Source organism: Akebia trifoliata, chromosome 4 (assembly GCF_017979445.1).
Source record: "Akebia trifoliata isolate Shusen 1 chromosome 4, ASM1797944v1, whole genome shotgun sequence".
Taxonomy (NCBI): domain Eukaryota; kingdom Viridiplantae; phylum Streptophyta; class Magnoliopsida; order Ranunculales; family Lardizabalaceae; genus Akebia; species Akebia trifoliata.
In genome coordinates, this window is record NC_141378.1 from 8,142,609 (window position 1) to 8,166,098 (window position 23,490).

The window sequence follows — 23,490 nt, forward strand, 5'->3', positions numbered from 1 at the left end:
CAATCCAAAATATATTTTCCACGTGGAATTTTAGAGAGCTCAAATACAAACTTTGCTGTTACGATGATAGAGCAAAATCATTTTTCCTATCATAATATGGTCTACCCCACCACTTCTGCAATGAAACTTCAACCAACCAGAAGCTACCACGTGTACTTCCAGCTAAGAAAACTACTAATATATTTTTCGGGTTTTGTTCACATGCAATTGGTGATTGAAAATTTGGCGGGCAATTGCAAGAAATTCAAATAAAGCAAAACCCTAGAGGCCCCATTATCCACCTTTCCCTCTCTGTCTCTGGGTTTCGGTTCTTAGGGTTCTTCTCCGCAATCTTTCTCTCTGTGAGTTTTGCTCTTTTATTTGTTTTTTTTAATATTTAAAAAATCTGATTTTTGAATCTTTCTGCTTGTTTGTTCTTCAAAGGGAGTTTTGATTAGGGTTCTGATTATCATTCTCGTTTTCTTTGGTTTCAGTGGAGAATCACAGAAAAACGGGTCGAGGAACGCCATTATCATGTAAGTTTTGATGATTTCTTGACTATTATCTTCGATTCTTTCAATAAAAGTGGATGATTTATCTAATCTTGATCCATCCTCCGAAAATTATGTTGTTTCAGGTTTAACGCGTAGTTTTCTAAATTAATTTGAATCGAAAAATTGAAGCTTTAAAATTGATCAAAATAATATGGGGAAAGTTTCACCGAAGCAGAAAGAATCAACCAATCGAAGACAGAAGAGGCGATTAAGGGCTTTAAATGCTCGTAAAGAGTATGTGAAACCAGGGGCTCTTGCTCATCAGCTTCGTTACAGCAGGGCAACATCTACAAAATCTTGTACGGATCTTGGCAAGAAAAGGGTTGTTGTGTTGGATACCAAGAAAACTAAAAATGATTTGGTGCATCAGACTGATGTCATTGATCAAAGCTCGCCGCTGTTATCACCTGAACGGACAAATTTCCGTCCCGTGATGGGAGGACCAGTGGACATGCTTAAGCAGCAGACTAAATTGCCCAAAACACCAACCACGCCTCGAATTGAAAACCAGGAGTCAGAGTCTAGGCTTGAATCTCTCCCCATGGATCTTCTGGTATCTCAAATCGCAGATCCTTCTTTGATTTATCAAGTTTTATAGATGAAATTGGTCTGTTCATCTTGCTACTGCTAGTTAATATTGTCCATCTGCTATGGGTTTTGATTATTATGTCCTTGTTTGTAGAAAGTTGTTTTTTTTTTCTTCGTTTAATTCATGTTTGATCGTATCATGCCAGTATTTTCACTAGTTTGTAGTTAAGATTAGCGCTTTATCAAGGGTTGATTTGTTAATGTTTACTAATCTTCCATATTCCTCTACTATGATTTTTTTTTTCCTGCATCTTTATATGTCTGTCGTATTAAGATCATTTCTGTGACTATTGTGGACTGATTTATGCTCTTTATATCTATAGTTTCTATTTTATTTATTTTGTTTGTTGAGGTTAAAATCTTTATTGTGTTTCTTTACTTTCTTAGGTAGTGGGTGATTATTTTTATTCTTATTATGTATATTTTTGGGATAAGGCTTCAATATATTTTTTGAAATTACAGTTTGGGTGGCAATCCTCTATGTCCTTTTGTCGTGATTCAGCTCTTTAATAGAAATTGATTTTTTTGGATATCACTGCTTTGGCTTTGCTATGTAGAATTGACACTTTTTTTTATTATATTGTTGATCTTATTTATGCATATTTAGGTTCATGTCCTTTGTAAATTGCACCACGACCAACTAAGAGCTGTTTTTCATGTGTCCCAAAGGATCAGAAAGGGTGTAAGTCTCTCTTTCATTCTCTGCCTATCTTTCTCTTTTTTGGTATTTGTATTTAATTTCATTTGAAGTTAGAGAAGCAGGTGTTGATGTGTACACTTTACGATCAGGTGCTGATAGCTAGGCACATCCACTTCAATTACACAACCCCAGATCGGGCTCGACAGGAGATGTTAAGAACAAAGACTCCTATCCCTACTGAACATTGGCCTTTTGTTAGGTTGGTATTACAAACTTAAGACCCAACCATCTTATTAGTTTCTCCATTTGCACTTTATGCTTAATTATAATTTTCCTTTTGTGTATTTGTAGTAAGGGAGATGGCAAGAGTTTTTGGGGTCCCAGCCCTCAAACCCCAAAAGCGCCTAGACATGGTCCTCGGCCTCCTTCTCGCTACAATGGTGATGCTGAGGTGCGGCAAATTACTGCTGTCCTCTTTCAGGAATCAGCATTTCCTTCGAGGTGCATCGTGCCTCCTGGCTTGCCAAAGTCATTATGCAAATCCTTTGCATCTAATCGGGCATTATTCTGTGAGGATGAGTTATGTCAGGCTGTTGCTCAGAATAAGCTTCGTTGATTCCGTAACCGTTTGCTTAGTATTCCCGTTTGCCCTATATTTGTATAGTTTCTTTTCCTTTTTCTTCTAGTGGTTGTAGGTAGAGAGTAAAGGATGGAATTTTGTTCTTCACCATGGCTATGATAGGTTTTCTGGAAGGTTATATTTGTAGTGGGAATTGAAAGTTTTTAATGGTTTACATATGATAGTATCCTGGTTGTGGGAGTTATATCCAAACCTGTTTTTTGTTTTTGTTTTGTTTGTATAGTTCTATTATTCACTATTTGCAGTTAGTTTCTCTGCCTCTAAAGTTTATTATAGTTGCACATTTTCCTTTGTGGTAAAGTATGTTTCCTTTGAACATGAAACAACTAGATTATATTTTTTAATGCTTTCTATTTACTTTACATTTTTTTTCCCACTTTTATATCCATGCCTTAAAGGTGGTTGAAGAACAATAGCAATTGCTATTCTATGAGCCCATTTTATCCAAGGCAAGTTCAATCCAGTATTTACAATATGATATTTTAAAATTGTAACAGTAAAACAGTGAAATCAAATTGAATCCTGAAATAAGTTGGGTTTGCATATGGTAGAATTTCTCAGTTGACTGGTGAAGTTTAATTGAGTTTGATCCCTAGTGTCTCATTCCCTTGGTTTGACTATTTTACCTAACTCAATGTGTTGGGTCAATGGGAATATGCAGTGTGAATGAGGACAATATTAGGGTTTATTGGTACAAGGTCTCTGTAATTAGATTGGATTCACATGGGGTGGTGGGTCGTAAGTTAGCTTATGGTTGGATTGGGTTCCATGTTTAAAACATTTTCATGACAAGGCTTATCTATATTTCTGAATGATTGAGTTGAAGTTCATCTAATCCATGCCTTCTTTTGTCCTCATCAGCCATCTAATTCATGTTTTTATATCATATTGTCTTGAATGATTCCAGTCCATGTGTGCCATTTTATCGGTCTCCTCACATTAATGTTTTGGCCCACTTCAAGCTTGGTCAACACACAAAATTCAATCCAATTTGGTGATTTCTGGACATTGGATTTGAAAAAAAAAAATTCCTTCTTAAGAACCATTCAACGGATAGCCATTGCAGTCACTGTTTGACTTGACTCTTCTATCTTTGGACCACTGATACTTATTCATGTATATATATTCTATCATAAAGCACCCCTCACATCAGTTTTTCTAAGTAAAGGATGTGACGTAGAGGAGACTATGCTTGTGTTGCTATGTCCACATCGTGAAAGAGATGTTATATGCCTGCCACACACCTCATGACCGTGAGGGAAGAAATCTTAGTGGATTTGCACCACTCTTGGAGGGTAGAGAAAGTAACACTTGTTGAAGGTAAGCGAGTAACCAATAAAGTCAGCCAGTCCCCCTTTTAATAGAGTTATCATTTTTGTGATGATCTACCAATAAGTGGGCCAAATCTCCAATCATTAATAGTCCTAAGAGTTTACTGGAGACTTCTGATCACTCAAGGGTGTGGAAAGCATGGCTCACTAAATACAGTAAATCACAATACTTGGTTCATAAGAAATTTGCTAACCATGATGATTACAAAATGTATGGAAAATTCATAACAACTAGTGGATTTGGTATATGATGAATAAATCTAATAACTTAGCTATGGAAAATATTTAAAAAAATATTATATTGGCTGATGTAATTTTTGATTTTATAGACCTTGACTTTAAACTCATGTGGGAATGAAAAAAGTAGATCCCATTTCTTATAAAAGAATCATGGCAGCTGAAAAGGATTTTTTTTTATCACATTAAGATAATTAATAGAATTGTAAAGAGAAATTTTCAAATAATTATTGATATCATTGTAAGAGTGGTGATCTAAAAGGTTGTTCCGTTCCCATAGCAACATACAGTGCCTACATGGCATGTTTTGGTTGGATTTAAAAAACATAAAGACCATATCCATGACTTATTTAAGAGCTTGATTTGTTTTAAAACACCAACCAAAACTTGTCACGTAAACACTGTTCATATTCTATAGGGACGCAACACTATTCTTGATCTTAATTCTTATAGTAAATGTCAAGAGTTGTGTTACAAATATTGGCTAAAGTTAAGTCTCACGTACATGATTTCAAAACTGGTTCAAGATCAAGACGAATCGTCCAAGTCATCTCATTATCAGGCATGAACAAGGCGGGCGGGCAAGTCAATTTTTTGAACGAGAATTAATACCCCACATTCATTTTTCAAATTTTTGAAAAAAATGTCTCAAATGTATCAGAAAACTTGTCTGGGACAACTTAGTATCTAACATGGACGAGACAAACCGAATTTTAAAATCATGATCGGATAGTAATGACAAATCATTCTATAAATGAACATTTATATACGTGATAGCTCAACGAACATTGGTAACACTTTCTGGTATCTAGGACAAGACCCATTCCAATTGTAAATAGATCAAATAAAGAAATTAAAAGCCAAGTGACCTAATTTGATAACTAAACTTAATTCTTAATTGCTTCCTCAGCAGAGGTGTACAATGTAGACCATTAGTCATACTAACCCATCCTAAGGGTGTTCAAACTGATTTCTGGCAAATGCTCAAAACTAATGGCTTGGAATCACTAATCAATCAAAGTTGGTCATCTACAGATGCATCACTTGTAAAAAACTTTATAAAAAAAAATCAGGGAAAATGAAAGAAAAAAGAAAAAAAAAAACTTTGGCTTCTTGGTCAAGACAACACTTCTATGCTTGCTTTCTTTACAGATTTACAGACAGGACAGCAATCGAGAAAAGCTTCGCACGACTTGCACGAACAAAGGTGCCTACACGGAAGAAAAATAACGCACGAGCTTCGAGACTTACAACCCTTGCAACCCATCTTCCTCATTTCTTCTTCTTCATCATCATCTCTTCCAACTTCTCGTGCTCTCTCTTGTTCTTTGTTGTTGAATTTGAACCCATGCGAGACTTCGCAACAAGACTCTGCGTCTTCGACTCCAGAGGAGAAGCAACAGTAGTTCTCTCTGACTTGTTCGAATGTATTGTTTAGAGTTATAACCAAGGCTTCGTTTTCTTTAGCGATTCTCTGCCATTCTTGATTCTCCATCTCTGTTCTTCTTAAGCAATCTTCGAGATCCATTGTTCTTTTAGCTGCTCTGGCTATGTCTTCGTCTTTTTGTCTCAGCAAGTTCAGTGCTTTGGATTCGAGTTTCTTTAAGATGATTGCCAGTTGTTGTTTTCTTTGTTCTTGTAAAACTAATCTCAATCTCTCGTTCTGTTCCACACAAAACACATCAAAATAAATAGAATTATTAGATCACAAAGGCTAAATAAAATGAATCCAGAAAACCCATCTTAAAATTATTGATTTTAAAGAAAACCCATTGTTCATTTCTCAATGATCTCACCTGTAACGCAAGGAATCTATCAATCTCATATCTCTGCTTTTCAACCTCAAGATCTAAAGATGGAGAACTTGCCATTGAAGAAGAGGGAACCACTTGGAAATGATTAGAACCCAGATTCTGGTTTCTCATAAGTTGGTTCTGTTGCATCATGATTTGTTGTTGAAGAGGGAAATGAAAGTGATTAAACCCACCTCCACCACCACCACCATTGTCCATCAATCCCTGTAAGCCACACTGGGCTTGAATGAAACAGCCATATATGTGAACCCAAAACTGAGGAACAATTAAAAAGATCTCAGAACAAAAAATGATTGTGATACGGTTAGATCAGAAGAGGGAGTAGATAAAGCATAAAGAAGGGTGAGAGACTAGAAGAGAGGTGACCATTCTTCATCCAATCCATGAATGTAGAAACAGAGCAATAATAAGAACTAAAAAGAGAAAGAAATACTGAGAAAGGAAGGGAAGCTTAGGATTCTCTCTCTACTGTCGCATTCAGAGAAAGGTTAAAGAAGGGACAAAGTAATGGAGTAGTGGGCAGTGGTCAGTAGTCAGAGGAGACGTACCCACACATGCTGATTTTGTGACAAAACTATCACTCTCAGATTTCAGTTTTCAGACGCGTTCTTGAAAGAGAAATTAAAGAAGAGAGAGAGAGAGAGAGATATAGAGAGAGAGAGTTGAAATGGTCAGATTTGTTCAGCGTACGTTGGGTTTGGACCGGTGGTCATTTATTTCATGAGAAAGAGATGAACTGAAGAATAGGGGCTTTTTCACCTTTAAATTGCTTTATTTTTTTTATATTCTTCCTTTTACGGTAAAAAAAAAAAAAAAAGGGAAGGAAGAACAGTGGTACGGACACCAGAAGGGACCACGGAGAAATGCATCACTTTAATATACAGAAGGTACTACTTAGTAGCGATCTCCTTAAAAAGAAAAAAAAAACAAAAAAAGGACGGCTGAGATGAGAGAACATCATCATCAAGGATTGTTCGTGGATGAATCCCTAGAAACCATTAAGTAACATGTACTAATGTTCTACTAGTGTAGGAAGCTTTCTTTTTTTTCTTTTTTTTTCACATCTCAACCCTACATTTGATGAATCAGACAACTCCCGTGATGATGAAAATAAAATATCCATTTGGAAAAATAAATGAGACTGTTCATCAAAGGGTTGAGATGGGAGGATGTTTCTTAGGGATTCCTAAATAAAATGTATCCTAAAAAATATATGGAGTCGGACTAGTCTTACTAAGTAAGGATTTCACTCTTACTAAGGTTTCTTAGGCTTAATTTGTGCATCCAAAATCATGATCTGAAGTTTTGAACTTAAAAAAAATTCAAAAAAATTTATTTTTCATGATCAAATTTTAATTTTAAATTTAGGACTTGAGTGGAAGTTCCAAAGTTATCCATGTTCAAAATCTTGAATTAAATCTAAATTTTTTTTTATATTTTTTCGGATCTGAATTTTTTCATAAAATCTAAAGGATTATGGCATTGGATTTGCTTATGTTAGCAAGGGAAGGGTTAATGAATTAATATATATATGGATAGTTATTAGCTGATTGAATAAAAGTTAGTTGAGATTAAAATAGGCCAAATCACTTCTATTATCTATGAGTACACATTTAATAGATATAACACCTAATAAAGATAGCTAGTACACTTTTGTTTTTTATTTTGCAGTAGAATTTTGGAGGTGGGTTTGAACTTAAGACTTGGTAGGTAGTTCGATAAAAGTGCTTCTAAGTCGAAGTCCGAACCCAAATCCAACTGTAACATATATTAATTTCCATCAAAAAGATAAGTCAAATAGGTGCATTGGATTTATCAAAGTTGGCATGAACATGAGAAAACTCATAAAGAAAACAAAACAAAAAAAAGATTCACCTCTTCAGATGCTTCACCCGCCTTTGGACTTTGTGCACAAAATGTGTAATGTAACAATAACACCACGTCATCGCCAATTGGATTAAGAGTAGGGGTGTCAATGGGTACCTATTTACTCGGAGTAGAATCAGAGTTTAAATCGAAAATCTCAATTTCGATTCTCTTTTTATTAGAATCGATTAGAATTGGATTTAATATAGAACCAAATCAATAAGAACCGGAATCATTAGATTCTATCCGATAGGTACCTGGAACCAATTTATTTTGTCATTTATACATAATTCAAGGTAATCCTATATTTTAAAATTAAGATATATGATATCAAATTCTTCAAATTTCATATAAACTAAATATTTGAATTTAAGAAGAGTCATTTCTTTTTAAATTTATTACTTATAAAGAAAGGAAATACATTTTAATGTTTGAAAATAAAAGTCATTAAATCATCATTTTAGTGGAACAAATTATTATTAATTTGATACTTTACAAATAATATGTTATTTTTCAAAATAATTTTTTTATCATAATGATTTTGAAATAATTTTTCTCTTTCGATTATTGAGAACTGGAATCGACGGGTACTTATGATTTTTTATGGTTCCGATTTCGATTCCACTTATTTTTAAATTGGAAGCGGAACCAACAAGAATCGAAACCAATAAAATATAAAGGTTATGGTTCCAAATATCATAGGAACCGAATCGGAACTGACAAGAACCGAAACCAATAAAATATAAAGATTATGGTTCCAAATATCATAGAAACCGAACCGGAACCAACCCATTGACACCCCTAAATAAGAGGAGTTGTGATGATATGACTTGCCAAGTGGCAAATTCAAATGACTCCATGACATTAATAAATTTGGGTGCAGTAGACCAGTATGCCTCAAGATAAACGGTTCCTTGGGATACACTCTTATGAAGAAGTGTAATTGTGTATCTCGAGGTGTAAAGATCTATAGTATTCGAACTTATCCATGTCATGGAGTCATTTGACTATGCCACCTGATGAGTCATATCATCACCACTTTGGTAATATTTCTGAGGACCACTAACCGTATGGCTATGTGGTTCATCTCTTGATGAATTTACATTCCAAAAATCATAATGTTTGATAACTTGTATTCACTAAATTTAAGTTCTCGAATAAGAGTTCAAATCCAATGATTAAAAATCGTACTTAAAACAAGGTTATAATCCATGAAAGCACATCATCAATCAAATTGATCTTTCATGTGTAAATTCACCGAGGGAAGGACCACATATCTATACGGTTGGCCCAGAATGATATCCCATTCCTAACCAAGGTCAGATGGCATCCCATTTCATACCATATGGTATTTATGAAAAAATCATAGTGTTTGATAACTTGTATCAACTAGATCTAAGCTCTTAAATGAGAATTTAAATCCAAAGAGTTTAATGGTTTCATGTAAGAGTTAAATTCAAACAGATGCGTCTTCCATGAATGCCATTAATGATCACATAATTATTAAGTTTGTAGCTCAAAAAACAGCTAACTTGAATCAAGTAAGACATAAAAGGTTACACTTCCCAAAGGACTTGTAACGTAGGTATATATGAATGGATCGATGGGTATAGTCGGGCTTTCGAGGAGGAATCAAGAATGGTGTGTCCATAAGGCCTCCACATGTTTGCGTGATTACTATAGGACGAAAGTGTAATCCATGTGACACCATCTTCTCTCTTTTTCCTCTGTTTTTACCGCCCACATAAAAATCCAAAACTCCTTGGACATATCTCTGCAACTTCTTATTTTTATTTTGTTTTTATGTTTGATTTCAAATTCATGTAATCTTTTAAGTTGAGTTGGTTTGAATAGGTTAGAGGAGCGGTTGTCACTTGGTCAGTGTGTCCATTTGTCAATAAATTAGGTGTGGTCATGCAGGCGTTCATCCTCAATTTCGAGCTAACTGAGTCATTATAAACTTATTATAAACCAACTCAGCATTTGACCAAAAATTTGGCAAATTGGTGCCAACTCAACCAAACCTGATAATCCAAACGATCTTTATTTATTTTTTAAGAGTTAAATATATTTGATTTATTTAATAACTAAACATGTTCATACGTCATTGATGAAATACCCATTAAGTAATCGGGTCATTGGTTCGTGGTTTTAACGATTGGGCTTCGCCGCTTTGGGATATAATTGGTTCTAACTTACCCAGTCGAGTTGTAGATTCATTCAACCTAGTATAATTCAATCTGAGAGGTGGAACTAATTGTATTGGCGAAATGGTGATGATACCATAGACTTGGGTTCAATTCGTCGAAAAATATTTATTAATAAAAAAATAAAATAAAGACATTTGTACCTATTCAATATTAACTAACAAATAAATTTATCATATGTTTTTTCAATCACAAAATCTCATTTTATAGCAATCATAAATATTACGTTCTTCAAAATCATATAGGTGAAAATGCTACTCAATAAGATCTAATGGGGATCGTAGGTGCCAACTAGCTTAGTTGGTGAAGTCTTTGGGTGATGATACTAGAGTGTTGGATTTAAATCATGTTAACACCAAATTATTGAATTTATTAAAAATAAATTTATAAAAAAAAAAAAAAAAGATCTAATGGGAATTTGTGCCCAAATACTTTACATTTTCCATAACTTTGATCTTTGAAAAATGTTTTTATTTTATTTTATCTTTTGTGCAATAAAGAGTAGAGATATTTTAGCCTATTAGGGATTCAACTCAACGATAACATGTAGTGACAGAGGTTTGCTCCTTATAGTCGTGAGTTTGAAACTTGCCAATCTCTGGATTACTTGGCACATTGGATGATGGGCTCACCGTGGGGCCTCCAGGGAGATTAGTCTCATACGAATGTGGGGATACTCCCTAGATTACCAAAAACAAAAACAAAAAAAAGTAAAGATAGTGTTAGTTTTTATGCAATAAATTTTTTTACATACTCTTACATAAATGTCAATGCAATAAAGTAATAAATAATTTAAAAAATTATATTAAAATTTTAATATTTAAAAACATATAAAATTCTTACTTTTAAAATTAAAAGAAAAAATAGTAAATACATTTCAAAATTATTTTTGAAAAATCAAAGTTGTAGAAGATGATAATGTTCCCACAAAGCATTTAGCACTGAGCATATATACGATATCAATATTTCCATAAAATATGAAACCATGGTCTTCCATTAGAAACAAACATAAAGATTGAAGATAATGGACTATTTGGGGGTGGAGAAAATCAAGCTCTCAATCAATAGGTTGGAGCCGGTGTTTATTCAGTCATTTCTTGTTAGTTTCTCATAAAAGACTACGGTCAAGGGGTAAGTCATCATTTAGCTGACAAAGGGGCTATCTCAAATATTCACCAAAACTGAGAGGGGTATGTAAAAATTACTCAATATATGTAACGCCTCCTTTTATCAAATTTTCGCGGGAAAGATCGAAACACGAAGTCACAGACAGAAGTGAAAGAGCGCGAAAAAATGGGAGAAGAAAAAGAAATGGGAGGAGATGAACAGGTGGCGGATGAGTTCATCGTATGGAAGAAGAACACTCCTTTCTTATACGATCTCGTTATCTCACACGCCCTCGAATGGCCATCTCTCACCGTTCAATGGCTCTCAACTCCCCCGCAACCGATCATCGACGATGGACCCTTCGCCCAACACAAGCTCATCCTGGGTACCCACACAGCCGATGGAATTCCTAACTTCCTCATGATCGCCAATGCCCATCTTCCCATCAACGACACTATTGCTGGATCCTCCGAAACCCCTTCTATTCCTAAGGTCAGTATTTAGTTTTACAATTATTTGAATGCAAAGTGTTTGATGAAATTCCCAACTGAAAAAAAACAAAACAAATATTATATTTTTCAGATTCAGATAATGCAACAGATACATGTCGATGGAGAAGTCAATCGTGCCCGTCATATGCCACAAAATGCCGATCTTATAGCTGCGAAGACCAGTGGGTCTGAGGTATATGTCTTTAATTGTACCAAGCACCCAATGAAGCATCAAGGGGGTTCATGTGATCCCGATTTGCGATTAAGGGGGCATACCAAAGAAGGATATGGCTTATCTTGGAGCCCGCTGAAGGAAGGGTACCTTGTTAGCGGTTCAAATGATTGCAAAATTTGCTTTTGGGATGTATCTGCAACGCCTCAGGATAAAATACTCGAGGCAAAGGGTATATATGAGGTAATTTTGTTTTTGGAGAATGGTTTGTGTAGATTGAAATTTGTTTGATTTTAACATTGTTGTTGATACTTTGATTACAATATGTCATGTTATGTTAGTGTCATGAGGATGTCGTTGAAGATGTATCGTGGCACCTGAAAAATGAAAATTTATTTGGGTCAGTGGGGGATGATCGGCGATTGATGATTTGGGATTTACGCTCTCCTACGCCAAACAAGCCACAACAGTCAGTCGTAGCTCATGATAAAGAGGTTAACCAATCCTTGGATTTTATTTTTTTCAATTAGCATTCATAGATAAATCTGTTCATTATTTTGTTTTTATGATTAAACAATGCTAAGCCGAATGGTAACCATGATACTGTTTTGGAGCACAATATCAATAATCACAAGCAGAACAAAACAACTGAAATATTAACATCACCCTTGTAAAATATACGCATACATACACACACACACACAATAACATTCACTAAAAACTTTGAAACTATTTTTTGATTGATAAACTTTGAAATTATTAAATTATAGAAAAATAAATCGTGAAACTAAAACATAAGACTTAACTGGTACTTTGAGATAATTCATGAACATAAAAAGTTCCAAAGATGGATGCACCTATTTGTGCTATGGACATCCTTATGCATACGCTTACATGTACTGTTCAGTCTTCATGGAAGTAGCCATATTCTATCAATCCCGGACTTCTTCTACAGTTAATGATTAAGACTCCTATCTTGGATCCATTTCAATGAACGACAATTATTTGGAAAAGGGATTAGGATCATTCATGTTCGTGTTCTAGGCAGTAGGCATTTCGTACGTGTTACCCAAGTGCTTCTCTGCATTCTGGATTGAGAGAGATTCAAACTAGAAAGCATTGGGATTTGGAATGCTGAAAAAGTTGCATCTTTACTCTAATTTCACTTTTCTTGACATTAGCCAGAATAGTAGAACACATTTGAGATTTGGTGGCCCCTATGTCTATTGGTTTCTCATTTTTTGTTGCGGACGATACCTTGGTTTTCCTGGATCATTCGAGAGATCAGGTGAGGGTATTACGGGTCCTCTTGTGCTGCTTCGAGGCCATTTCTGGTTTACATATCAATTTGCATAAGAGCAAGCTCTTTGGAGTGGGAAACGTGAATGATATGCATTTGATGGCTGCAACCTTAGGCTGTGGGCATGATGTTTTACCTACGTCTTATCTGGGATTACCGCTGGGAGCACCTTACAATAGCATCAAAATTTGGGAAGGGGTGTTGGAGAGAATGGAGAAAAGATTGAGTACATGGAAGGCCAAGTACCTATCTAAAGGAGGGAAAGTTACCTTGATTAAAAGCACATTGACGAGTATCCCGGTTTACTTCCTATCCCTGTTCACGCTCCCTAAGTCGGTTGAAATCAGATTGGAAAGGCTTATGAGGAACTTTTTATGGAATGACAAGAGTGGTAAGAGGAAGTATCACCTTGTTAGATGGAAGGTTATTTGTAAGCCCAAGAAGGATGGGGGGTTAGGGATTAGAGGTCTTAGACTTGCTAATAGAGCACTTCTAGGGAAATGGCTTTGGAGGTTTGGGGAGGAAAGGGGTAGATTGTGGAGGAGGGTCATTGTAGCAAAGTACGGGGAAAAGAGGTTGGGTTGGTATAGCGGTGAGGCTAAAGGCTCGTACGGGTGTAGTGTTTGGAAGGGTATTTTGAAAATGAGCGAGGAATTTGAAAAAGGGATTAGATTCAAAGCGGGTACGGGGAATAAGATCAGATTTTGGGAGGACAATTGGTGCGGCACATCGCCTCTAGCAGTTCAATTCCCGTCCTTGTATGCCTGTTCTACAAAAAAGAACTGCTCGATTCAGCAGTGTTTGATTCGCAACGATAGCAACTCCACTTGGGATTTGGGGTTTAGGAGAAGCTTTAATGATTGGGAGCTAACAGATGTGATATCTTTCCTTGACCTTTTGCACTCGTGTCCTCTCAATGATAGTGAACAAGATAGATGGGAATGGATGAAGGCTAAAGACTTGAGATTTTCTGTTAGCTCGTTTTTTAAGTGCCTCAACCCTTTTGCCGAGCAATCCCCCTTGAGATCTATCATTTGGTCAAAATTCGTTCCAACTAAAATATCCTTTTTTGTTTGGTTGGCTTCCCTTGGGAAGATTCTTACATTGGACAATTTGATTGCTCGAGGGTGGATCACTCCAAATTGTTGTCCTCTTTGCATGAGAGATGGGGAGTCTGTCGACCATCTTTTAATTCATTGCACATTCTCTTACCATATTTGGTCAATATTCCTTGGTCTTTTCTGTATTCATTGGGTCCTTCCTTGTAAGTATTCCCTGTTGTTAGAAGGGTGGGCCAGTAATGTCTTCTCTTCCAGGAAAAGATTTCTGTGGGCTATTCTTCCCTCGGCTATAGCTTGGGGGGTGTGGAACGAGAGAAATAACAGGGTGTTTAACAATAGAATGAGAAGCTCTCACGGCATATTCTTGGAGATCTTGGGCTTATTATATCTTTGGGCGAAACAGAACATCGATTTCAAGGGGATTACTTTTGATGATTTCGTTTTTAGATGGAATTCTTTATGTAGTTTTTGATGTTTTGTTTTCTTTTTAGCTTGTTGCTCTCTTAGAGGCTTCCTCGGCCTCTTTGTACTTTTTTCCTTCATTTAATATATTACACTTATCAAAAAAAAGATATGCTGCAAGGATGGTACTAAGTTACATATATATTTTTTGACCTCCAGGTGAACTATCTATCATTCAATCCATTTAATGAGTGGGTTCTGGCTACTGCTTCTTCTGACACAACCGTTAATCTGTTTGATTTACGGAAGTTATCAACAGCACTGCACAGCTTCTCTGGTCACTCGTATGCCCTTTCTCTTTTTATGAAATTTCTATTACATCTGCATTACCCATTGTCAGTTATGAAACTATGATATTGCTGACTGAAAATTCTTTGCAGGATTTTTTGTTCAGCTATTTAAATGTATTAACTTAAGATCATGATTTTTGAAATCTGAACATTTTATCAATTTCCATTTTTCTGTGGGATTTCTTGCTAACCTTTTGCTACAAGTGATGTTTCTAGGATCATATTATTGGCCCTTATAACTGTTCTTACGTGGAATCATATTATTGAAGGACTTCAAGTATTATACTTCTGCATAGTTGTAAAGTTTTGTAGCTCAAATGACTCGATTGAATCTTGATCCAATTCGTATACAATGCATGTACTATGTAGTATGTACATATGTAACATTGGATGTGATATAAAAGTTTCAGCCTATTTGGAAGGATTGTCCTTTTTTTTTTCCTGTTTGATCAGTTTAAATTGCACTTGGTGCGCTAGAGGATTTTTTTCTTCAAAATCCTATCATTTCTTTCTTCCCAAATGCACCACAAATTTTTGGGGACAGAAGTCCAAACAATTTGACCTCACTTTTGCAAAAGAGCTCCCTTCAGGTTGATCAAAACTAGGTCAATTTTTAAGAAGAGACACCCAACTTAACTCCACTAGATTTAGAAATACTTCTGAACTTCCTGCTGCCTCACGGCAAACAAAAAAGGTTGAGGAGATTTAGGCATTAAGGCGTTGGAAGCCTAAGCTACTATATATATTGTTCTTTCATTTTGATCAGCCATTGCTCTTTCTTTATTGTTTATAAGGGTAAAACTCTGTGTTTAGGTTCCAATGATACATTGAAATATGCGGGAGAGGCTATTACCCACTAAGATATATATATATTTTGTAAGACTGATAATTTTTTTCATATTGTATGAAGTTGGCTGTTTAGTTGATACGTATTCCTTACTTGTCAATTGGTTTTGAGAGCATTTAGGAATTTTGCCTCCCTGTTAGTGTTATCTAGGCTTTTGATGAGTAACTGCCTCGTATCTAGTTTTTTTATTGTAACAAGCCATTACTGTTTTAGGTGTTTGTTGTGTGTTTCTATCTCACTGCCGGTGTTATTTTACAGGGAGGAGGTATTCCAGATTGAATGGAGTCCTAGACATGAAACTGTCTTGGCTTCTGCTGCTGCTGACAGGAGGATCATGATTTGGGACCTTAGCAGGTAGGTGACACCAACAAAAACATGATTATAGAGATGAGCTCAAATTTGATTCTTTTTTCGAGGGTTAATTTTATCAGTTCCCTGCTTTGTATGCCTGTGAATCCACTAACACAAGATTACTACAACAACAACAAAGTATCCTAAAAATTTGGGGTTGGCTAAATGAACCATGTTCCTCCGTTCCACCCTGTCCAAAGCCAAGTCAAATTTAATATAAAGAAGTACTAAATGGATAACTTAAAACGAACTTTTTCTAAAAGAAATATACAATTAATGGTTACATATAAATATCTTCATACTAAATGATACACTCTAGGGGCCCACATATAAATATTTTCTTTATAATTTTTATATATTTAAAAAAAAAATTAATTAATTGAGGCTTACACCTCACCTCAAGAACCCAAAACGCCTCAAGTACGCCTTAGGTGCTTTAAAACACTGCTTGTGAGCAATGGCTGATATTTAGTGAAGATGATGATCTCTCTCCATGGAAATCATCCTCACAAAAATTGTGGTGGTTTTAACTTCTAAAACTCATAACTCCATCAAATATGAAGTTAATGGTAAAATGGACATCCCATGATTTTGCAATCCTCTTTTCATGTGGTCATAAGTTTCAGGAAAGAGCTTATGTTTTTGTCAGAATGACCTCTACGGTGAAACAATCATCTTCACTAACTAAATACCAGCCCTTAACTCTTCTCCAAGTGAGTTCCATGAGTGTGTGTCGGAATTTTATGGCATATTTTGTCATGATTGTTGAAGTTGATCTAACCCCATGGTGGTTATCCTAACACAATCGGCTCTTTGTTAAACTTCTAACTACATTAAACATGGAATTTATTTTCCAAATTATTTTCAATGTGCAATTATCTTTCAACAAGGCTAGAATCGTAATTATCCTCACCTAAGATCAGCTAATGGCCCATCTCCATGAGGATCCATTAGCGTGTCAAGAAAAAAAAAAACACCCATTAAGCACAGAGATTATTTCCCTGAAAGTTGTCCATATTAATAATCAATCCCTATCCAAAAAAGAATACATGTTGAAAAAAATAATCTGGGCTGTTAAATTGAACTCCATAAGTGATGCGGTTAGAAGTTTTTGAAAAACTTTTCTTTTTCTTTTTATCTTCTAGGGTGATCTCATGGCTAAGAGATCATCTTTAAATTAATCAACTCGACCCATCTTCATGTGGATCCTATGAGCTTGTGACTTTTTCCGTGTCAACTTATCCCAAGCCCATGCATGTGGTTTCCAACTCATCGGGTCCAGCCTGACCTCCCCTTTACCTGAGATCATATAGTTGTTGAACCTTGTAGATTTAGCCATACAATATGAAGAACTTCTAGGCAAGGCTGGTACTCACAGATTTTCTTCTTGTGTGCAGTACATGTACCTCTATGATGTTAGTAGGCTTTCCTAGGATTCTATCTGTCCTCTTAAATATGTTGCATGAATTTCTTTTGCCTCCATATTTTCTCCGGTTATGTTTATCTTTTGTATGCAATCAGTGCCTCAATTGCTGGACTGATGCTTTCAGGATTGGTGATGAGCAATCAGAAGAGGATGCTGAGGATGGCCCACCTGAGCTTCTCTTTTCTCATGGCGGTCACACAGCCAAGATCTCAGATTTTTCATGGAACCAAAATGAGCCATGGGTAATATCAAGTGTGGATGAGGACAATATTCTTCAGATTTGGCAGATGGCTGAAAGCTTGTATCGTGACGATCACGACATGCAATCTGATGAGGTTGCATAGGTTGTGATGCAGGGATCAGCAGGAACCTGTATAAGCTTTTGAAGACATTGGTGCCTGTGCTTGGGACTCTTGTTACCTTGTTCAACTCTCTAGTCTGTGCTTTAGATGTGATTAAAGGAATACTTAGATCTAGTAGGGAAGATGTTAGCTGTTTTTTAAAAGGAAATACTAGTTTGAGTGCTGCAATGCAGGTTTGAAGTCATTAATCCTTCTGTTTTCTGTAAAATCTTTAATGCTTGATTATACTTGCAAAGTTTACAACTTCCATTTTGCCCAATAGGATTCCAATGGGACTCAGGGATGCAAGTCAGGCTCGCGACTCCAAAACAGTTGACTTTGTATTCTGGATTTTTTAATTATTTGTTAGGTAGCAAATATTCCATTCTCTCAAGCAGAGGGATAGGTTAGTGCTCTATTTGTTTAACATTTATGGGTTAATAATGTGTCATGGATTTTACACAAATATTGATGATAACTATTATGTTTAGCTACCGAATGGGCAACATATGGCATTGTTGTGAATTACATGGCTAAGCGCATCCACAGTGAACATGTTAAAGGTTTTTTTTGTGTCAAATGCCAAAACATAACGAACTATTTCACTCCAATGGACACTTTAGTGTCATTGTTAAATGTGTTAGATGTTACAAATTGTGTTAATTGTAGCTAACCAAGTCATCTTGCTAACTTCAAGTTTTCAATACAACAGCTATTAATTCATTTTTAATAATTTAAATTGTGACTATTGTGTACACTAACATGCATACTAATGTGTACATTAACATATCCATTAGAATTGGTGAAATTGTTGACTAATTTCACTTGTTAAAAAGTGACTAAAAAGTGAGAAGGTGCCTACGTGGCACCTTTAACATGTAAAACTTAGTATGTCTATTGGAGATGCTCTAATGACTGTTCGGCACACTCAAATCTTTTATGGTAACAGAAATAATAATTTTAATAGGTGATTTTTAGCTTTTGGATACAAGCACTTTTTATCGAGACCTTAAAATCCTGAGTCCTGCTCATATATCAATTTTTAAGGTGGTTCTTATCTTAAAGGTTTGTGGCCTTAAAAGTGTGCCGCATGACACACAAAAAGGAAATGAAACAATGAGTAACTCGTGGCTCTGTTCAGGAATTTAAGGGCATGAGAACTGGAATCAAGAACCAAGTAAACGCATCATGATTTGCTAAATTAAACTTTAGGATTTCCTTTTTTTTTCTTATTGTGGGTATCCCCACACTTCCGGTGACTAATCCCAGTCACACGCACCGCCCCCTCTCTACAAGTCCTATGTGCAACTGTTTGAGTTGAGAGTCAACCAGACCCTGGAGGGTGGCCCCAAGGAATTCATAGCTTTGTAGGGTTTCGAACACTTGATCTAACTTTCCTATCAAGGCTCCGCTTTGCCACTAGGCTAACCCCTTGGGGTTTCAGGATTTTAAAACTGATTGTGGGTCCCTGTTCTGGTGGTGGATACTTTTTGATATACCTCTGAATTCTGATATGAGAGAGAGAGAGAGTCTTTCCATAACTCTATTTTAAAAATCTCCCCCAGCTAAAGCAACCAAAAATAAAATGACAAGCCTTTTTTTGTTTACTAATACAAAACCTTAATAAATCGGGAGTTTCTTTCATACAGAATCCGGCACAAAAGGCAAAGCCCATTTCCTTATTGGCTATATAGAAAACCGCACGGATGGGTTGCGCCTCACTTTTTAGTTTTTTTTGACAGCTTATGAACAATGCCATAGAGCTTATGGAAGACTTGAAAGGTATTGGTTCCAGACCTTAAAAGTGACAAATACAACTATTTAACAATGTCATTTCTGAGTTTATTTTAGGTGGAAAGGTCCATCACTGGGACAATCAGATGAACCTCTTCAATCTCGTTATCCTCTATACCAACGTAACTCTGGTTCTAAGGACAGCTAAAGGGCCCACATCTACCTATGCATTAAGCCACAAAATAAGCATCATTCCAATGGCTTAAGATAAGAACCAAAAACATCTTTATAATCTTTTGTTAATGTTCAAAACTACAATTATAATATTGTGCAACGAATTATAGTAGCACAATTAGGCGTAGGTTTACTCTTACTCATATGTGTCAAAAATCGTTAATACATCCAAAAGGAGTATTAAAAAGTGCTTCTTTTCCTTCTTATTTTATGATACTTAAGCTGAAACCAAGCCTGAGACCTCAAGGTTGAGGCAGAAAGCAATGCTATGGACTCGACCCAAAAATAAATCTTCTAATCTAGGCTCCGATCCTCGAAGGCTCTCCAACAGCTCTCTCCATTCTCGTGTACCATTCGCCAATTCTTGAGTGCTCCACCATGTCTTTACCAGATCTCAAGTATCTGATGGGTCTTAGAACACCAAAGACGGCAAGATCCGCTAAGTTAGGTTTGGTGCCCCCTGCAAATATGAAGAACACAGACTGTTAGCAAATTTGCAATAGAGATAGGTGTCTGGTAGGATATCTATATCATACTATTTGACTAACAAAAAGATGAGATGAGATGTACAGACCAAGAAATTCCCGGCCATTCAGAGCATCCACCCATATTTCTGCAGCTTCATACAAGGCTGCACGTTCATCAGTGATGTTATATTTCTTCTTCAGGTTCTTGGACACGAAATACATAGCAGCAGCACCAGCGTATTTTGCCATTATTCTCTCTGTAAAGCTGAAATTGCCTGCAGTTAAGAAAACTGTGCATGAGTACTAACATTCTTTCTGGAATTTAATGTTAAGCTCAATGAGAGTTAAACTAAGTTGGATGCCTAAAGTACGGCAGTAACAAAGGCACATCTGGATATAATTGAAGATTGAAAGTGTAGGCTAAGCAAAGAATAAACTGTATGACTGATATGTGAATATAAAAGTGCTTCATTGACAATGTTTAAAGGATGATCTGATCTTACAGACTACAAATAAATACTGTCGCACGTGGAAATCTGAATGTCACACCAAGGATATCCCCTACGCCACCATATGTGGCATGTGCGGCCGCCTAATTGATAGCTTTGCTGGCCATTGGGCTTAGAACCATGGCTCAGTTGGTTTGACAAATTGCAAAACAACTATGAGGTAGTGAGTTCAAGTCCAGCTTACTCATTGAGGAAAAGCAATGTGACACATAGTATGGTTACAACTGTATAATCAGGTATTATATTGTGGTAGAACTCTTAAGCATAGATGGTTGGTGACTCCCAGACTACAACATGTACACCTAGTGCATGGCTACAAAATTGTAGACTGCAGTTATGGTCCAAAAGTTGAGAAAGTATGGAATTCCCCCGAGTTAAATATTAACTACTTTGCAGCAATTCATCAGCAATCCTGAAAACGGCACTATGATGCAAGGTGTCTATAGGATTTTCCTTTGTTGGAGATGTATCAATAGTTTCACATTCAAAAAGTACGAAGAGTTCCCACCCAAGCTAGAAAGACTAAACACCACATAGATAGGCAACAGTCATCCTTTTTCAAAAACATCCAATTTCTCAGCCAATACACCAACTGCATCAGTTGGTTCGCAAAATATTCTAATATAACATCTTAAGTTTCCTCAACAATTGATGTCATTGAGTGAGGTAGCTTCCAAATCAATTCCTGCCCAGATTTGGACCATCCTCAACCTTCTGCAAAGATTAAGCTTTGACATGGAAAATTTTCTTAAGGCTATAAGCAGGTGTTAATGTTATGAGTCCTTTGATTCAAGTTCTCACAAGTCACACCATAACATCAATGTATACAATTTTATCTGAAAAAACCTTTTTATATGTACCACTTGTATAACCCCAAAAATTCATATAGCTGAGCTGACATAATCTTCGACAAGGTATGACATTTGTTTTGCAAAATAGCATCTCGCCAAACTAGTGGAACAACATAAGGGCATAAATCTACATTTGTCGTCCATGGTAAAGATGATTGATTACACTAACAAGAAACTCATCCATAATTGCAGTTCAAAAGAACATATGAGTTCCTTCCTAATCCTACGTTTGAGTATGCTGATAGATCATAGTCAAATGTAAAAGCAAAGAATCAGCATAATGTCGGAGAAATAAAGAATAGCTCTAATGTCTAACCCTTGTTTGTGATGTAGTCAAAGGACTCAAGAGCCTCAAAAGGATTCCGGTATATGTTTGGAGATAAGATATGCACCAAGTGATCATCGACCCACCTGCATTTTTTTTTACTACATATTAGCATCTAATAAAACACTATGTAACTGGTGATGAACAATTCCTCCCAAGATGAAATCAATTTATGATCATGGGTGAGTGGGTGGATTGTAAAATGTTTAATAATACATATTAGCATCTAATAAAACATTATGAAACTGGTGATGAACAATTCCTCCTAAGATGAAATCAATTTATGATCATGGGTGGGTGGGTGGATTGTAAAATGTTTAATAATACAAAAGTAGAAATAATTGGAGCAAAAGATCTTATAAAAGCTCTAAATCCAGAAGAAGTTTAAGCTTAAATAGAATGTTCAATGGAAACTATCTAGAAGCCTACCAGAAACCATATATACATACCTACGCCATTTTTTCTCTTCATTATCATCTATGGAAACAGAACCAACATATTTCTCAGGATGAATCCTATGGCCCAACTTATCAATTATATCTGCATGAATATCAAACGATGATTTTCAGAATAAATAAAAACAATTTCAAGAAATGGCAAATAACCTGCTTGACTTGAAACTTGAAAGTTGAAACCATAGCATAATAATTCGATAAATAAAAACCAGTAGGGAAGAATTGAAGAAAGAAACCTGAAGAATCGACCATTTGATCACCATCAACCAACAATATAGGAACTTTCTTATAATCCGACCATTTGATCTCTTTCTTATTGATTGGGTTAACCTCAACTACTTTGTATGGTATGTCATAATAATCCAAGAATGCTGGAATCGATTAAAAAAAAAAAAAGCTCAGTTCCTTTATCGATCCAAATTCCAAATAAAATGTATGGGAGAGAGAGATGACCTTTGACCTTGTTGCAGAAAGGACAAGCTTCATACTGGTAAAGGACGACGTCCTTAGGGAGGAGATCAGAGCGTACTGGCTCCTTGGCGTATACTTCTTGGGCGAGAGAGGAAGCAGCGACAGAGAAGGATACCGCTCCAGCCACACCAGCAGATACGGCTCCACTGTATCGACCACCCAAGTTCGATGGTGCTGGACCGTATCCGTATGGTCTGCTGCTGCTGCTATAAGAGCCAACTTGTAGAAGCTTGTGGTGTTGATGATGAAGGGTCCATCCCTCCTGATTGGCTGGAACCAGAGCTCCTCTTACAAGAAATGAAACCAAACCCTGAGCTCTTCTCATTGTCTCGATCTCTAATTCTCTATTCCTAATTCTAATAATTCACCAAACTCCAAACAGCAAAACTAACCCTTTTTATTTTATGGCGGTGTTGCAGTCTTAGGGTTTTTTCTCCTGCCTATTCCTCAAATTTCCTCGCCAAAAAACGCTGCATTATGATTTTACAATCCATACCGAATTGACTCGCCCGAGTCATCTCGTCTTGCAATATCTGAATCATTTAACTCGGTTTACTTATACTTATTAAAATTATTACAACTTCTATATATTAAAAAAAAAAAAAAAAAAATTGGTGATTAAAAGGTACATGCAATTTCTTGGTCCACTATGAAGCGTTGATATTGTTGGATGCTCCTTGAGATTCGTAATTCATCGATCTTGCGCATGCTTGCAACATACCCTTTGACACCCAAATTAG

General features: G+C 36.1%; 4 protein-coding genes across 4 annotated transcripts; 2 read left to right on the plus strand and 2 right to left on the minus strand.

The window, feature by feature from the left end:
- Positions 1-202: 202 nt before the first annotated feature.
- FBS4 (F-box family protein) lies at positions 203-2,585 on the plus strand. The gene is made up of 6 exons (XM_086439076.1): positions 203-341; positions 474-515; positions 617-1,086; positions 1,729-1,803; positions 1,911-2,020; positions 2,113-2,585. Exons 3-6 carry the CDS (start codon positions 685-687, stop codon positions 2,375-2,377), a joined length of 852 nt encoding a protein of 283 aa, XP_086295202.1. The 5' UTR covers positions 203-341; positions 474-515; positions 617-684; the 3' UTR covers positions 2,378-2,585.
- Positions 2,586-4,839: 2,254 nt separating this feature from the next.
- Positions 4,840-6,495, minus strand: LOC147403484 (putative BOI-related E3 ubiquitin-protein ligase 3). The gene is made up of 2 exons (XM_086439079.1): positions 5,766-6,495; positions 4,840-5,632 (listed from the first exon to the last, which is right to left on the minus strand). The coding sequence occupies exons 1-2, from the start codon at positions 5,979-5,981 to the stop codon at positions 5,087-5,089; spliced, it is 762 nt and encodes a 253-aa protein (XP_086295205.1). The 5' UTR covers positions 5,982-6,495; the 3' UTR covers positions 4,840-5,086.
- A 4,583-nt stretch (positions 6,496-11,078) lies between these two features.
- On the plus strand, positions 11,079-18,198 carry LOC147403485 (WD-40 repeat-containing protein MSI2-like). Its single transcript, XM_086439077.1, has 6 exons — positions 11,079-11,455; positions 11,546-11,869; positions 11,968-12,120; positions 14,609-14,733; positions 15,845-15,940; positions 17,488-18,198. The coding sequence occupies exons 1-6, from the start codon at positions 11,150-11,152 to the stop codon at positions 17,705-17,707; spliced, it is 1,224 nt and encodes a 407-aa protein (XP_086295203.1). The 5' UTR covers positions 11,079-11,149; the 3' UTR covers positions 17,708-18,198.
- A 1,510-nt stretch (positions 18,199-19,708) lies between these two features.
- Positions 19,709-23,197, minus strand: LOC147403486 (uncharacterized). The gene is made up of 6 exons (XM_086439078.1): positions 22,733-23,197; positions 22,516-22,650; positions 22,274-22,364; positions 21,816-21,910; positions 20,247-20,414; positions 19,709-20,132 (listed from the first exon to the last, which is right to left on the minus strand). The coding sequence occupies exons 1-6, from the start codon at positions 23,073-23,075 to the stop codon at positions 19,972-19,974; spliced, it is 993 nt and encodes a 330-aa protein (XP_086295204.1). The 5' UTR covers positions 23,076-23,197; the 3' UTR covers positions 19,709-19,971.
- Positions 23,198-23,490: the final 293 nt, after the last annotated feature.